This window comes from Pelobates fuscus, chromosome 1, assembly GCF_036172605.1.
Source record: "Pelobates fuscus isolate aPelFus1 chromosome 1, aPelFus1.pri, whole genome shotgun sequence".
Taxonomy (NCBI): Eukaryota; Metazoa; Chordata; class Amphibia; order Anura; family Pelobatidae; genus Pelobates; species Pelobates fuscus.
In genome coordinates, this window is record NC_086317.1 from 7,307,328 (window position 1) to 7,325,181 (window position 17,854).

The 17,854-nt window shown below is 41.7% G+C and overlaps 1 protein-coding gene across 1 annotated transcript in view; it reads right to left on the minus strand.

Moving 5' to 3' along the window:
* Nucleotides 1-17,854, minus strand: part of TBX15 (T-box transcription factor 15) — a 138,603-nt gene that overhangs the window by 19,527 nt on the left and 101,222 nt on the right. Inside the window, exons 2-4 of the mRNA XM_063446065.1 lie at nt 9,903-10,119; nt 5,928-6,029; nt 5,440-5,611 (exon numbers count right to left, since the gene is read on the minus strand). Coding sequence (XP_063302135.1) covers nt 5,440-5,611; nt 5,928-6,029; nt 9,903-10,119 — 491 coding nt within the window. The remainder of the gene's footprint in view (nt 1-5,439; nt 5,612-5,927; nt 6,030-9,902; nt 10,120-17,854) is intronic.

The window sequence follows — 17,854 nt, forward strand, 5'->3', positions numbered from 1 at the left end:
CCCAGATCCCCAGCGGCAGTGTGTACCCCAGGGAGATGAAGGTGTCGTCCTTCCTCCCCAGCGGCAGGCTGAGTTACAGGGGGCAGAGGTTGTTGTTCCTGCCCCCCAGCAGCAAAGTGATATGCCAAGAAGGCAGTGTGAAGTGAAGGGAGAGGAGAGCAGCGTCCTCCCTCCCCAGCGGCAGTGTGTGTCCCAGGGAGCAGAAGGTGCAGTCCTTCCTCCCCAGCGGCAGTGTGTGTCTCCGGGAGCTGATGGTGTCGTCCATCCTCCCCAGCGGCAGGCTGAGTTACAGGGGGCAGAGGTTGTTGTTCCTGCCCCCCAGCAGCAAAGTGATGTGCCAGGAAGGCAGTGTGAAGTGAAGGGAGAGGAGAGCAGCGTCCTCCCTCCCCAGCGGCAGTGTGTACCCCAGGGAGATGAAGGTGTCGTCCTTCCTCCCCAGCGGCAGTGTGTACCTCAGGGAGCAGAAGGTGCAGTCCTTCCTCCTCAGCGGCAGTGTGTACCCCAGGGAGATGAAGGTGTCGTCCTTCCTCCCCAGCGGCAGGCTGAGTTACAGGGGGCAGAGGTAGTTGTTCCTGCCCCCCAGCAGCAAAGTGATATGCCAGGAAGGCAGTGTGAAGTAAAGGGAGAGGAGAGCAGTGTCCTCCCTCCCCAGCGGCAGGGTGTGTCTCAGGGAGCTGATGGTGTCGTCCTTCCTCCCCAGCGGCAGTGTGTACCCCAGGGAGCAGAAGGTGCCATCCTTTCTCCCCAGCGGCAGTTTGCCATCCAGAGAGAGGAACTTGTTACACCCTCTCTCCCACGGCAACCTAACCCACCAAGGGGAGATGTTAAGCCCCACAACTGTGCAGATGGGACCGTAGTCTCTGCACTTACAGCACAAGGGATAGGGACGGTCGGTCCTGTTCCCCAGCCTCAGTGTGATGGATCCAAAGGGGAGACAGTCGGTCTCCCCCTCCGGCAGTCGAGCTGTGCACCTAAAGGGGAGACAGTCAGTCTCCAGCAACCAGGCGCCCACCAGACTACTCCCGTGGTAGTGCTGGCAACCGGACAGAGTACCGCTGGTCTCTGGCCCCTCAGCAACCCACCAAGGCAGCCTACCAGTCTCCCACCCAGCAGTGGTGAAACACCAGAACCTCGACAAAATTCTTCCTCACCCAGATGTAGTAACCGGTTAGTGTGGGTGGGCTGCTCTGTTATTTCTGTTTTGTGGGTGGGTTGCTGGACTAACCAGGGCACTGACCGGCAGAAAGTCAGGTACCCTGTTAGTCTAATTGGCAAAGGGGAGAAATGTGGCGAAACCAGCTTCGCCACTGTGAACTGGAGAGGCCTGGCTGCTAGCCTCCTGCCCTGCGACTACGGCCCATGGACATATTGCTCTATAAACACTATATTTGGGCATGTAATAATTTATATTGCTGCTACTGGCCCTTTAAAATCAGCGATGGACATATTGGGACTTTTGGGACTAATGTCCCTTTAAGACTTTGTAACATATCACAGTAATACTGTCTTAAATATTATGTAGGTATTTATGTGTTCAGTTAAACTGGGGATATGTAGAAATGTGTGTTTTATGTGTTAAATGTATCAGTATGTAATTTTATGTCTTTTACTGTCTTTTTGCAACCATGTGGTTAATGGAGTCTGACTCTAGTCCTAGATAATTGGATTACTTCTCCAATTAACTCCAGGGCAGAAGGGAGGAAGCCGGGATGCATTGTGGGGGATGTTTTACTTCTGTTTGGGCCAGATTGTGCCATGCTGCAATCCAGGGCCCAAAATATACTTTTAGTAACTTTTAAACCCCTGGTCGGATTCATGCCATTTTTTAATATGTTGTTCCCCTGAATGGATTGATTGTGGATATGTATTTTTATGTGAATGTGATGTATGGTTTTAAAGTTATGAAAGTTGTGTAAAAGTATATTTTACTCTGTATGCATAATGGGATTATGTGTCACACTAAGGGGAGGGGATGTGTGGGAGGTAACATCTATGTTATTGGTTCTTTTATGCCTCCCCTTGGGTGTGGCCTGTATGTGTGAGTTGGAAATAAAAGCCAGACTGGGTGTCCCAGTCTAGAGTTCTTGCTTAACCCTCAAAGCGATGTGTCGTCTCGGTCTTTGGAGGAATGGGATTATATGCTGACTGCCAAGAGTGTAAGCCGAGGTCTGCTTTTCTTGTTCAGCTGTTCCAGTGTTCGTGTGGTTCCAGTCGGGAGAATGGTGTTTGCAGTAGCTGCCTGTGCATCTGGAAAGGGGATTATCGCCTAAACTGGGTTTTATCCTCTTGTAAGTGAAACGGTCCGTTACAATATTGACTTTACATATTGCACTATGTCTTTCATATAAGTGGATTCAACTGGATAACGATATTGTGGATACCGTTGCCGAAGCACCGTACTTAACATTGGATTAAGTGAAACCCTTCCATTTGGCATTTTTTGTTGTGACTTATTATATATTTGGACTTCCATCTAACAAGTGGGAAAATTGTCTGGGACCTAATCATGCCTATTGATATTTTTTACAATAGTATCCCACTTCTAAAAACGCTGTACTGCTTTAAGACCGTGGCCTGTGACACTATTCAGAAGAGTCGCACAGGTTTCCTAAAGGCTCTAGCAGAAAATAAAATAAAAAGGGGAGAAACAGCAGCTCTCTGCCAGAATGAACTGCTGGCACTAAAATCATCCTAACCACCATCCACGGTGAATGCAATCGCGAGGTCGCAGTTTGTGGCAGAGGGGAAATTAAATGGGTGCCAGTCTGCATAACACATTACAATCGGCATACGGGGGGAGTAGACGTGTCCGATCAACTGATGCAGCCGTACTTGATCATGCAAAAGACCAGGGCGTGGTACAAAAGAGTGGGCATATATATAATGCAGACGGCAATCCACAATGCTTTTGTTGTATTTAAAAAGTCAAATTCTGAGCTGAAATGCACGTTTCTTTCATTTCAGTTTCAGCTAATTTCTGGGCTGCTTGAGTGCCACAGAGGGGGACCATCAGTGGAGCCTAGCAGAAGATTGAGGCAAAAAAGAACCCCCCCCCCCCACCCCAGAAAAGGTGCAGGGTGTGTTACAAGAGGGGAGTAAGAGCGGAGACCAGTTATTACTGCCCTGATTGCCCCTCTCCGCCCAACCTATGTATTGCCCACTGTTTTTCACACCCAGGCCGAATAAGTAGATTGGTTTTGGGGTGTGATTTTAGTCATGTGGGGGCATCAATGAGTATATAGTTTATATAATTTTAGTTATTATAAGTTAAAGATGCTGAGGACGTCAGGCAAAGGAGGCTTCTAAAATTCTGACTGCTGACTGACTTTTCTATTATTTTTATTTTGGTGATTTAGATCATCGGGGGTAGGGGCGGGTAGTTAAATCAAACATTCACTTTCAACATCCAAATACACATAAAAAAAAAATGGTAGGCTTTTGTAGGGTAGTTTGGGCTAGCAATTAGCTAAAATGCTCCAAAATAGGACGTGAACCCAGCATCAAAATTCAGAGTTTGAAAAAAACTGAAATGGCAGTGTCTCAAATTTGCCCCTTCAACACCCACCTGGCAAATGTACGCATAGGGTATTGCTGTACTCAGAAGACATAACTGAGAAACATTTTAAATGTTATGCTGCCGTAGCAGAAATCAAATAATGCAGAAAAATCTCAACGTGTGTGTCAAAAAGGCATATAAACTGCTTATTACCACTACACTTGGTATGAACTACCGAAAAAATGGTCCCACACTAAGGTTCTAAATATGCTATTTGAGATACACTGAGGTGTCGTCACCAATATAATTTATGAAAATTTACGCTTAAAATCTGAAATGGTCACGTCTTCACAAAATAGTGTCTAGGTCATACATTGGGGAATTGTTTTATTTAAAAGATGTTGCTGGGCATAATTGGGGGATTTTATCACAGTGGCACACATACGATTTACAAAGTACTCATCAGTAATGCCATGTGTATGTAAAAAATGCAAAAATATTATTTTACTACAAATATTGACAACAACTGGTGAAATCCGGCGGCACGTTAACCCCTTAAGGACCAAACTTCTGGAATAAAAGGGAATCATGACATGTCACACATGTCATGTGTCCTTAAGGGGTTAAGGCACAATAAACACCATATGGGATACCATGGTGTGTCTGCTTTCACAAATGGTAGGCCTGCATGGCGTTATTTAAATGGTCAAACTGCTATAATGCTCCAAAATGAGATATAGGCCCATCAAACCAATCTATGAGAATTCTAACTGTAGAAACAGAAATAGCCAGGTCTCGTATAGGACACTGTAACTTCACGAGACCGTGGCAAAGGCATACATTGGGGGTATTGTTTTACAAAGAAGATGTAGCTGAACACAATGTGGGGTTTGGTACAGGAATAGCACACATCAGGTTTACAAAATACACATTAAAAAAACCCTTGTTTTATATGTGTATGTTAAAAATCTGAAAAACACAATTTTACTATAATATTTTGCAGAGATTAGCCGTTAAATGGCTATGTAAAAAGTGTCAAAAATGGTAATGGTAAATAGCCTGAGATGTTTACTTTATATAAATATATACTTTTGTGTTGCAATTTTGTTTTCCGTGAAGACGATTAAGCTTACAAGACAAACATACCAAATTCTAAAATAGTTTCACATTGAAATTTTATTTTACTCCTTGTGGTTTGTGACCTGTAACTACAAACAATATACTGAAATCGTAGACACATTATGTACTCTGTAAATCAGGACAAATAAATGAATTTATTTTAAATTACTTTTCTTAAGTTGTACTAATTATGTACACATTATTATTGCCAAAATTGCAGAAAAAACCCCCACAGTTTTTTCATTTTTTTCTTATCTTTTTGTAATTTTGTAATAATAAATGAGAATTTATATATGTATATGTCACATCAAACTAAAGCCTGTTTTGTCCTTTTAAAAACAGTATATAATATGTATTGGTGCAGTAAATGAGAAAGATGCAAATTGCAGTTTAACACAAACAGCAAAAAATGCAAAACTGGCGAGCGTCTGAAGCTGTGTCCTTACGGGGTTAATGTGATATTTCAATTCATTATGTATTTAATTCTTGACTTATGTCAGGCAGAGAGTAACAAGAATTGTGCTATTGCAGTTGCAATTTGATCGGTGTTTGTTTTTTGTTTTTTTACACCTGGGTTATGGATCTTTCATTCAATTATTAGTTTGTGTACAGTCCAATGCATCTTATTAGAGGTATAGGAGGTATATCCGTGGACCTGTCAATGAACTTACAATCATACGAGTAACTAAGTGCTCAAATCAATAATTCCTAGTAATGTCTGACCCCTAGGTGCATTCGATGAGGAGAAAAGAAACACAAATGAGTTGCTTCTAACGCAAGTCCCCCAAAACTCCACACCCTCTTTATCCATAAACGCAACTTACGTGGCCTTGATCGTCCAGTTCATTGTTGGTGAGTTTGAGTTTGTCAAAACTGACCACCTGCCTCATCCAAGTGTCACCTGATGCTAAGGAGTCTGGGTGGATATAAACACGCGGGGGAACTGGGGAGTCTGCATTCCCGGCAACCATCCACTTGGAGCTGTGATAGACGTATCTGGGTGGGAAGGGATTTAATTACTAGAAGGTACAACGGGGAAACCAGTGCTGAGTGTAAAACAAAATGCTGGGAAAATGATGGAAAAATAGCCTAGCTTGAAAATATTCCCAAATCAATTGTTTTTAGACAAAATTTGCAATTATTTATTTTTCATAAACAAATAGCTCTGCGTGTATTTTCCTTTACATTTCATATAATTAATACTGCCTATAATTAGTTCCCAATATCCCAGTGATGATAAATGTAACTTATATTACAACCAGATCCCAGAGTGTCCCCGGAAAGGAATAATATTTTACCCCTAGAAAGTTACCTGTATCGCTTATTATCCACCGGTACGATATCCATGGCAATATAATATTGGTGATGGGGATCCAGGCCAGAGATTTTCACTCGCATGGCTGGGAACATCCTCCTAAGAGACAGTATAAGAAGCTGATGATACATTAATAATCAGAATAATTACAGAAAATATCATCCCTACACCAGGAGGCCAACATGTGCCCCTGTAACATAAACCGCGTCTAGGGACACATTGTCCAAAGACTCCCTCCTGTAACATAAACCGCGTCTAGGGACACATTGTCCAAAGACTCCCCCCTGTAACATAAACCGCGTCTAGGGACACATCGTCCAAAGACTCCCTCCTGTATCATAAACCGCGTCTAGGGACACATTGTCCAAAGACTCCCTCCTGTATCATAAACCGCGTCTAGGGACACATCGTCCAAAGACTCCCCCCTGTAACATAAACCGCGTCTAGGGACACATCGTCCAAAGACTCCCTCCTGTAACATAAACCGCGTCTAGGGACACATTGTCCAAAGACTCCCTCCTGTATCATAAACCGCGTCTAGGAACACATTGTCCAAAGACTCCCTCCTGTAACATAAACCGCGTCTAGGGACACATCGTCCAAAGACTCCCTCCTGTAACATAAACCGCGTCTAGGGACACATTGTCCAAAGACTCCCTCCTGTAACATAAACCGCGTCTAGGGACACATTGTCCAAAGACTCCCTCCTGTATCATAAACCGCGTCTAGGGACACATTGTCCAAAGACTCCCTCCTGTAACATAAACCGCGTCTAGGGACACATTGTCCAAAGACTCCCTCCTGTAACATAAACCGCGTCTAGGGACACATTGTCCAAAGACTCCCCCCTGTAACATAAACCGCGTCTAGGGACACATCGTCCAAAGACTCCCTCCTGTATCATAAACCGCGTCTAGGGACACATCGTCCAAAGACTCCCCCCTGTAACATAAACCGCGTCTAGGGACACATCGTCCAAAGACTCCCTCCTGTAACATAAACCGCGTCTAGGGACACATTGTCCAAAGACTCCCTCCTGTATCATAAACCGCGTCTAGGAACACATTGTCCAAAGACTCCCTCCTGTAACATAAACCGCGTCTAGGGACACATCGTCCAAAGACTCCCTCCTGTAACATAAACCGCGTCTAGGGACACATTGTCCAAAGACTCCCTCCTGTAACATAAACCGCGTCTAGGGACACATTGTCCAAAGACTCCCTCCTGTATCATAAACTGCGTCTAGGGACACATCGTCCAAAGACTCTCTCCTGTAACATAAACCGCGTCTAGGGACACATTGTCCAAAGACTCCCTCCTGTAACATAAACCGCGTCTAGGGACACATTGTCCAAAGACTCCCTCCTGTATCATAAACCGCGTCTAGGGACACATCGTCCAAAGACTCTCTCCTGTAACATAAACCGCGTCTAGGGACACATTGTCCAAAGACTCCCTCCTGTAACATAAACCGCGTCTAGGGACACATCGTCCAAAGACTCCCTCCTGTAACATAAACCGCGTCTAGGAACACATCGTCCAAAGACTCCCTCCTGTAACATAAACCGCGTCTAGGGACACATCGTCCAAAGACTCCCTCCTGTAACATAAACCGCGTCTAGGGACACATTGTCCAAAGACTCCCTCCTGTAACATAAACCGCGTCTAGGAACACATCGTCCAAAGACTCCCTCCTGTAACATAAACCGCGTCTAGGGACACATCGTCCAAAGACTCCCTCCTGTAACATAAACCGCGTCTAGGAACACATCGTCCAAAGACTCCCTCCTGTAACATAAACCGCGTCTAGGGACACATCGTCCAAAGACTCCCTCCTGTAACATAAACCGCGTCTAGGGACACATTGTCCAAAGACTCCCTCCTGTAACATAAACCGCGTCTAGGGACACATCGTCCAAAGACTCCCTCCTGTAACATAAACCGCGTCTAGGGACACATCGTCCAAAGACTCCCTCCTGTAACATAAACCACGTCTAAGGACACATCATCCAAAGACTCCCTCCTGTAACATAAACCATGTCTAGGGACACATCGTCCATCGTCCAAAGACTCCCTCCTGTAACATAAACCGCGTCTTGGGACACATTGTCCAAAGACTCCCTCCTGTAACATAAACCACGTCTAGGGACACATTGTCCAAAGACTCCCTCCTGTAACATAAACCGCGTCTAGGGACACATTGTCCAAAGACTCCCTCCTGTAACATAAACCGCGTCTAGGGACACATTGTCCAAAGACTCCCTCCTGTAACGTCTTTAGATCATAGTATATCTGTTTGATATTTGAATTAAAAGATATGTTGCTTTGAAGTATACTGGATAACGTGCGCACCATTTCTATGTTTTACAAGTAATTGGGGACTGTGTTACCAGGTTTGTGGATTTGGTCCCTGGAAATCATTATTGGCACAATTATCTTCATTATTAATATTTGCTCCGTGGATTGCACTGAGCTACTTTATTTGACATATTTGATATTTTTAAACATATAACACACAGTTACTGGCACTCTACCTAACTGGCACATGCTTTGATGCCTTGGTGCCTGTATGTAAACTATTAACCAAGAATAGCAGCACTCACGGAATATTCTTTCATTTACCCACTAACTCGTGACAACTACCTTTGTGACCGATGTTTCGGATCCTCCACAGGCCTTTCGCAAGATAAAAGAAGATTATTCATTGCAGAAAAGTCCTGTGAGTGCTCCTATTTTTGGTTAATAGTTTATATGTATAATGGCAAAAAGAAAACAAAAATAGCATAATATAATTATAGAAACATTTAAATACATAAAGGGAATCAACACAGTAAAAGAGGAGACTGTATTTAAAAGAAGAGAAACTACCACAACAAGAGGACATAGTCTTAAATTAGAGGGACAAAGGTTTAAAAATAATATCAGGAAGTATTACTATACTGAGAGGGTAGTGGATGCATGGAATAGCCTTCATGCTGAAGTGGTAGAGGTTAACACAGTAAAGGAGTTTAAGCATGCGTGGGATAGGCATAAGGCTATCCTAACTATAAGATAAGGCCAGGGACTAATGAAAGTATTCTATGTTTCTATAAAATACCCACTGTGTTTAGGTGGACTTTTCCCCACTAGTCGGTTAATTTTACTACAGGTGGTGGGTGTTTTCTAATTGTATTGCGCAATTTTAATTTTTTTTACCCGTACTTGCATTTTTTTATATAGTTTATTATGGGAGTGCTGTACGCAATGTTTAGATTGTTAAAATAATAAAACAGATATATTTTACAACAATGTTATGACTTCTGCATGATTTTGGGTCTCTGCCACCATTATTGTTTGGTAAAAAGCTCAAATGATCCTGATGACACTCCCGGACAGGGGCACAACATATGAAATAAATACATAACTATGTCCGTCTTCTGCTCAATTATCAGAATTTTATGAAAAAAGACAATATGTTTTGGATATGAATTTTTCATTTAAAGGATTAAAGGAGCACTATAACTCGTTTTCTATAGGGGCACTATAGGGTCCTTTGGGTCCCGCTGGGCTGAGGGGGTTAAAACCTCTTCAGCTACTTACCTTTCTCCAGCGCCAGGCTCCCTCTGTGCTGGGGAATTCTCCTCCCCCTGCCAACGTCAGATCCGAATGCGCATGCGTAGCAAGAGCCACGCGCTCATTCAAACCGCCCGTAGGAAAGCATTGCTCAATGCTTTCCTATGGACATCCAGCGTCTTCTCACTGTGATTTTCACACTGAGAATCGCGGAAGCGCCTCTAGCGGCTGTCAGTGAGGTTTAGCCCTTAATGTAAACATAGCAGTTTCTCTCATTGCATTGTGAGGTGAGCTGAAGTGGTCTGGGTGCCTATAGTTGTCCTTTAATATGAATATATATAGCTCCGTGAACATGTTTTGAATCATGCTGGTTGTGATGAGCATTCTTTAATACTTTATTTAATGCTGATGGCTGCTCACCTGCCGGCCTTGGTAATGATCATCTCCGTGCCAATGTCATGGAACCTCTTCCACAAGTCGGCACACTGCAGCTCCACCTGAATCTCGTCCATCGAAGACACCGAGAGGGCCTGGGGATCAGGAACCCGGGATGGGGCAAGGTCTGGACATGACTCATAGGAGCAGGATGTCCTCTCAGCCAAGACCTCCGTGTCCGAGCTGGTGCTATGCTCCGAATCTGCAGAGGAAGCACAGGGATTGGTCAATCCGGAAAATATGCGTGCATGAGTCCTGACTGTAAAGGACAATGTCGTCAACTCTGTATTTCTCAATTTTTATCAATGTATTACATTTAATGAAACACATATTTATTTAAATAATGTGTATTGATCTTTTGAGAAACTTTGTATCTGGCTGAGCGGCCATGTTGAGTGAGATTCTACTTGCTGCTGCTGTGATTGGTCTGTGTGAGCCGGTCTGCCCGCCTCCTGTGCGTGTCTCAGGGTGTCAATGGCTGCCCAATGGGGGAGGTTTATTAAACCGCCATGTTATAAAAAGTAGTGCAAAGTTGTAAAAACGGAGCAATCAGCAATGGAATGTAGCAACTGATTCCACTGGTTTCCATGGTAACAGCTCCACTTTTATAACTTTACATACGTTTTTGGAGCTGAACTCTTTGATGAATTCCCCATTGGATCTCCTTCCTAGTTTGGTAGTTTCAGTTACGCCCCAATAAGCTCAAGACTTGACCAGGACGCCACCAGGCGAGAGGAAGAACGCTTTCCTTCATCTCTCACTGTGAAAAGGCGGTTTACTTATTTGCTGTTGCCCTGTGTCATAGTCACTGCCTCCCCTCTCCATTCCTCACATATGAGCGCTGTCTGTTTCTGTCCAGCTCGTTGGGCCTGTATCACGTTCAGCTTTGATGGCGGCCTCGCATTGTGTGAATGGTCAGGGCTTCGTTATAGCAGTAAAAATGCTACTGAATATCTGTAATTCTCTCAGCATTTGAATTAATCTATTGCAGCTTTCTACATTAGTAACTACCTCCGGCCGTGCGTCAGCCATTAAATTAGACTTGTACATTGCCTTTCCAACTTACGTTCTTTGCACCAATAGAAACTCGTTTTATTTTAACCCTGAACGTTAGCAAACGACTTTATTGACATAACCATGGAAAATGCAATTATCCCACTGATTAAATGTGAGGATAAAACCCGTGTGCGTTAAAATAAACATCTGGAGCCATTTACTGACTGTCTGAGATCTGACTGTACACTGGTACTCCACTAGCCTGCTTGGAACATGGCTGCGATCCTGCAAACAATTAAATGGATGACATCTGATAAATATCCAGGCGCTAACTCCCTGCGGAATATAAGAGACATATTCTCTTGTTCCACAGCGTTCAAGGAGTTGTCAGAGATTTACTTTTTCTTAGTGGTGGGATCACATTCCATTCAATTGAGGATATTATAACCATATATTCTACGCCACTCATTCAGTGCCAGGGTAATGTGAATTCCCAGAATCTCTCTTCTGCAATCTGTGAGATTTAGCAAGTTGCTGGCTTTTACTCTGCTACCCACGGCGTATTTACTAACGATAATATACTGAGCATTCCGATAAAAACATGAGATTGTATGTCAGACACCCCAAACAGACACAGATCGGCTGGGACCTTATTTGGGACTCCCACCATTAAATGACCGCATGACATAATAAGGACCAGCCTTGGAGGTGAGTGACCTCTGTGATAACAAATGGAGAACAGGGAGGTGCACAGCCAATGACAGAGACACCATAGTGAATTTATAGAAATGTAGGTTATTTATTAATCTCACAATGCACAGTCAACCCATAAACCCAGATGGACACACTACGCCTCCCAATCGCCCTGAATTTGGAGGGACAGTCCCACTTTTAGGGCCTTGTCCCACTGTCCTAACTTTGTTCCCTGGCATTCTGCTTTTGGAGACACATGGGAACTGTATCCAAAAAAGTGCCGCACTAGCGCCTCATTAGATGGACTTGATTGGCAGGCAGTGTGGCGTGCGTTTATGCCAGAACAACCTGCTAATTCTGTGTCTGGAGCGCATCCGTTTCCTGGTGGTGCTCCATCTTTGGGAAGTGTCTCTTTTACCCCACCTATAGGGTCACACTGACTCTGTGCACACAATAATCTTACAGACAAACAATGACATGCAATCAGAATGACTGTACACACAGAAACCCTCACATCCACCAATACTGCGCAAATCATAACCTTTTCATTTATTTAGTAGACAATTGTGGGATTAACAGACACACACAAACCATCTTAAGTAATGAATGTGTTTTTTTTGTGAGATAATGACAGTTTTTAACAGTAATAATGGGATGGTGGACATGGGAAGGGTCACTCACACGGTGCAGGCACTGCCGATAACGCAAGAATTAACGGCTTCTGTGACGCTATAAAGGGCTTTAGACCACAATCTATTGTCTCACACATGGGCAGGAAAACGCCTTGATTGGGAGTGGGTCTATGTGTTTGTATTTATGCACACTTTTACTATAGAAGTGAAATATTTGACTAAATTAAATTGTTTGATCTACAAACAGAGAATGTGTTCGCTGTGTATAAGTCGTGTTAAGAGAACAGTCATTTTTTTTTTAGAAAAAGTTCATTTATATTCGTCTGACTACTATTAATAGGGAACAGTTGGATGACACATTTATAGCCATAATGCTTGGAATGTGAGATACCATGTCTTCAAACACACAGTGCTGGTATTGGGGGACATAATATTTAGCCATAATGCTTGGAATGGGGGAGACCATGTCTTCACACACACAGTGCTGGTATTGGGGGACAATGTTTAGCCATAATGCTTGGAATGGGGGAGACCATGTCTTCACACACACAGTGCTGGTATTGGGGGACAATATTTAGCCATAATGCTTGGAATGGGGGAGACCATGTCTTCACACACACAGTGCTGGTATTGGGGGCACATTTCCAGCCATAATGCTTGAAATAGAGGAGACCATGTCTTCAAACACAGTGCTAGTATTGGGGGACACTTTTTCATCAGACAGACGCATGGTGCTAGGATTAGAACTGAGCTTCTATGTAATATACTTATATCCTTGGGTAGAACATTGGCTTAGAAATAGAGTATAGAGAGTTGTTATTAATGGTACATTTTCAAGCCAGACAGAGGTGGTAAGTTGGGTCCCTCAGGGTTCTGTTCTGGGACCCCTTCTATTTAACATGTTTATAAATAATCTTGAAATAGGAATTGAAAGTAATGTTTCAGTGTTTGTAGATGACACAAAACTCTGTAAAGTAATACAATGTGAGCAAGATATTACTTGATGGACTGAGCACTCAAATGGCAGATGAAATTTAATGTAGAAAAATGTAAAGTTATGCACTTCAGTGTAAAAAATACACAAGCAACTTACACCCTATATCATAGTGAATAAGGGATAACAACACACGAGAAGGGTTTGGGAATTGTTATAGACAACAAACTATGCAACAATGTGCAACGTCAATCAGCAGTGGCCAAGGCCAGCAAGGTATTGTCATGCATGAAAAAGGGCATTCATTCTCGGGACCAGAATATCATTGGTATATATATCTTTATAAATCACTGGTAAGACCACATCTTGAATATGCTGTGCAATTTTGGGCACCTGTTCTAAAGAAGGATATTATGGCACTAGAAAAAGTGCAGAGGCGGGCTACAAAATTAATAAAAGGAATGGAGCATATCAGCTTTGAAGAAAGGTTAACAAATTTAAACCTATTTAGTTTAGAAAAACGTCGCCTGAGAGGGGATATGATAACATTATACAAATATATTCGGGGCCAATACAAACCATTGTGTGGAAATCTATTCACAAACCGGACTTTACATAGGACACGAGGCCATGCGTTTAGACTGGAAGAAAGAAGATTTCGTCTAAGGCAAAGGAAAGTTTTTTTTACTGTAAGAACAATCAGGATGTGGAATTCTCTGCCTGAAGAAGTGGTTTTATCAGAGTCCATACAGATGTTCAAACAGCTACTAGATGCATACTTGCAAAGACAGAATATTCAAGGATATAATCTTTCAATGTAGGGTAATAACTGCTTGATCCAAGGATAAATCTGACTGCCATTCTGGGGTCAAAAAAATGAATTTTTTTCCTAGTTAGTTGCAAAATGTGAAGCGCTTCAGACTGGATTTTTTTTTGCCTTCTTTTGGATCAACAGCAAAAAACATATGTGAGGAAGGCTGAACTTGATGGACACACGTCTCTTTTCCACCTATGTAACTATGTCCTTATGGTTACTGGCAGCAATAGGTTTGTTTGTTTGTTTTTACCTTGGCAGCTCATATTCAATTCCTTGTTCGGACAAAATACATTTTAATTTTTATCATGATTTTTGCTAAATCAGACCGATGTAAACATTGGCCTCGATTTAATATTTTTGGAAAAACTTTTCAACTGATCACATTCTGTTAGAAAAAAAAAAACCTTTAGATTCATTTTATTTACAAAAGTCAACATTGAAGTCTAGGGGGATTTTTGTAGATAAATCATTTAAAAAAAGTTTTTCTAAGTGATTGTGATCATTTTAAAAGTGTATCCAAAATAAATAAATCGAGGCCATTGTTTGAGATATCGGATGCTGTTTATATTATTTAACATGCACCAAAACAGAAGACACTGAACTCATGCCATCTTAGACGTTTATTCCACGGAAATCCTGCCGTTTGTCCAGGTTTCAATAAGGGCATTTACAAAATACTTGAAGATAATATCCACAGATGGCATTTGAATTCGATTTTACTAAAAACAAATCACAATGCGGGGATTTGAAATCACGACTCTCTGAACCTGCAGAGCACACGAACGGCGAGAATGGAAAGCATTGCATTACAAAAATTTAACTTGCAACCTTTACTTTAAAAGCTCAGTTCTGTAACTCTTGGTTACTTTTTAAAAGATCACTCCAGGTACCGTAACAAGTTCATATGAATAAAGTGGTTATGGTGCAATGAGGTCCCTGGCACCGGCTAACCTTCAGGGGTTAAACCGTTAAAGAACGGTAGGATTTAGGGACTGACCTGCTTTCCTCAACAAACCTCATTATGTGAATCCCAAATCCTTGAATTATTGCACATGCACACATCCTATAAACAGATTTTACATTTATGTAAATTACCATTTTGAAAATTGCTCCATTATCTATACAACATCTATACACGGAGACCCTATAACATCTATAGCCTTCAGAATATAATGCGAACTATTAACACCCTGATTTTCATTATTTGGATGGTGAGGCTGTTTGGAAAAAGAGAAAATGTCTCTTCCTGGGTTCAAAGTTTGAATCTTGCACATATTCTCCAGTTTCTCCATATTTTATACAATTCCAGCCACAGATGTCCTGCTCAGTTGGACATTAAACATCTCTTTGACAATATCCACAGCATTTTAGTTCAGATAATTGTAATGGTTGTGTCTATTTTGGAATGTGGTTTAAAATATTCACGTTGTTTGACCAAAATATCCTGGTACTTTCTGGAATTTAGAGAGAGTCTCCTGGTACTGAGGAGTATGACCATGAGCAGAAGACATCAGGACAATCCTAACGTTAGAGCAGTCCACCATTCCATCACGGTATGCAATCTTAGACAAGATGTTTGGCTCCTTGTGTGACCCATTCTTTTAAAAGTAGACCTCTGTGGAGCATATGTTAGTAACTCAATCCTCCAAACATGAATTACGGCTCCAAGTTTCTTTGTAGTTTTAAAAATGGATGTCTCATTGTCGTTGTTTGGTGTCCAAACTGCCCACAAATATAACTCCACACACGATTCGTGTCCTGGATATCGAGTAGTTGTACACAACACATTGTATCCTGTCGAGGCCGTAGTGAAATGAAACCTCAAGGTGTCTTTATAGCTTGTTTGTAATTCCACACGAATATCCGGACAATATCATTAATGACCCATGGGTTTGTGCAACTCCGCAAAATACGTACTCAGGGATGTGAATGATTGCAATTATATTCTGAAAGCCGTGGTTTGAAACATACCTTTTTTATTTTTACAATATAAACATTACATATGTTTTTACATTATAGAGAGCACCCCGCAAATTCTATGCAATGCAAGCTATATAGCGGATCACAGTATATACTTTGAAGAGGAACGGTGAAAGTTTCTTAAAATGAAATTGACTTATCTCCTTTATTTATATACATTCTTTGGGGCAAAAATAATTTAGAAATCCACATCTCTATATCCAAGTCCCCCCTATAAATCATTCTTATAACCTCAGTCCTTTACACCTCGAAGTCAAAACAGAGAAATCATTCAGAGAATAGACAAAATAAAACGATCTTTCTATCTCCTCTTCATTTGCAATGTTTATCCTGGCAATACAGAGACCCTATAACATCTATACAGAGACCCTATAACATCTACACAGAGACCCTATAACATCCACACAGAGACCCTATAACATCTACACAGAGACCCTATAACATCTATACAGAGACCCTATAACATCTATACAGAGACCCTATAAACATCTATACAGAGACCCTATAACATCTATACAGAGACCCTATAACATCTACACAGAGACCCTATAACATCCACACAGAGACCCTATAACATCTACACAGAGACCCTATAACATCTATACAGAGACCCTATAAACATCTATACAGAGACCCTATAACATCTATACAGAGACCCTATAACATCTATACAGAGACCCTATAACATCCATACAGAGACCCTATAACATCTATACAGAGACCCTATAACATCTATACAGAGACCCTATAACATCTATACAGAGACCCTATAACATCTATACAGAGACCCTATAACATCTATACAGAGACCCTATAAACATCTATACAGAGACCCTATAACATCTATACAGAGACCCTATAACATCTATACAGAGACCCTATAACATCCATACAGAGACCCTATAACATCTATACAGAGACCCTATAACATCTATACAGAGACCCTATAACATCTATACAGAGACCCTATAACATCTATACAGAGACCCTATAAACATCTATACAGAGACCCTATAACATCTATACAGAGACCCTATAACATCTATACAGAGACCCTATAACATCCATACAGAGACCCTATAACATCTATACAGAGACCCTATAACATCTACACAGAGACCCTATAACATCTATACAGAGACCCTATAACATCTATACAGAGACCCTATAACATCTATACAGAGACCCTATAAACATCTATACAGAGACCCTATAACATCTATACAGAGACCCTATAACATCTACACAGAGACCCTATAACATCTACACAGAGACCCTATAACATCTATACAGAGACCCTATAACATCTATACGGAGACCCTATAACATCTACACAGAGACCCTATAAACATCTATACAGAGACCCTATAAACATCTATACAGAGACCCTATAACATCTATACAGAGACCCTATAACATCTATACAAAGACCCTATAACATCTACACAGAGACCCTATAAACATCTATACAGAGACCCTATAAACATCTATACAGAGACCCTATAACATCTATACAGAGACCCTATAACATCTATACGGAGACCCTATAACATCTATACAGTGCACATTACAGCCGCTATACAGAGACCCTATAACATCTATACAGTGCACATTACAGCCGCTATACAGAGACCCTATAACATCTATACAGTGCACATTACAGCCGGTATACAGAGACCCTATAACATCTATACAGAGCACATGTATGTACGTAGTGGGCATTGGATAGCATTCCCTTCATCCCCCATAAAACCATAATTTACCCCTTCAAATAACGACAGACAACTTCTTGGAGAAAACAGGCCACAGCATTTATTAACACAACCAAATACTGTATAACTCCTTTAACATATAACGAAATAATAATTATCATAAATTGACATAA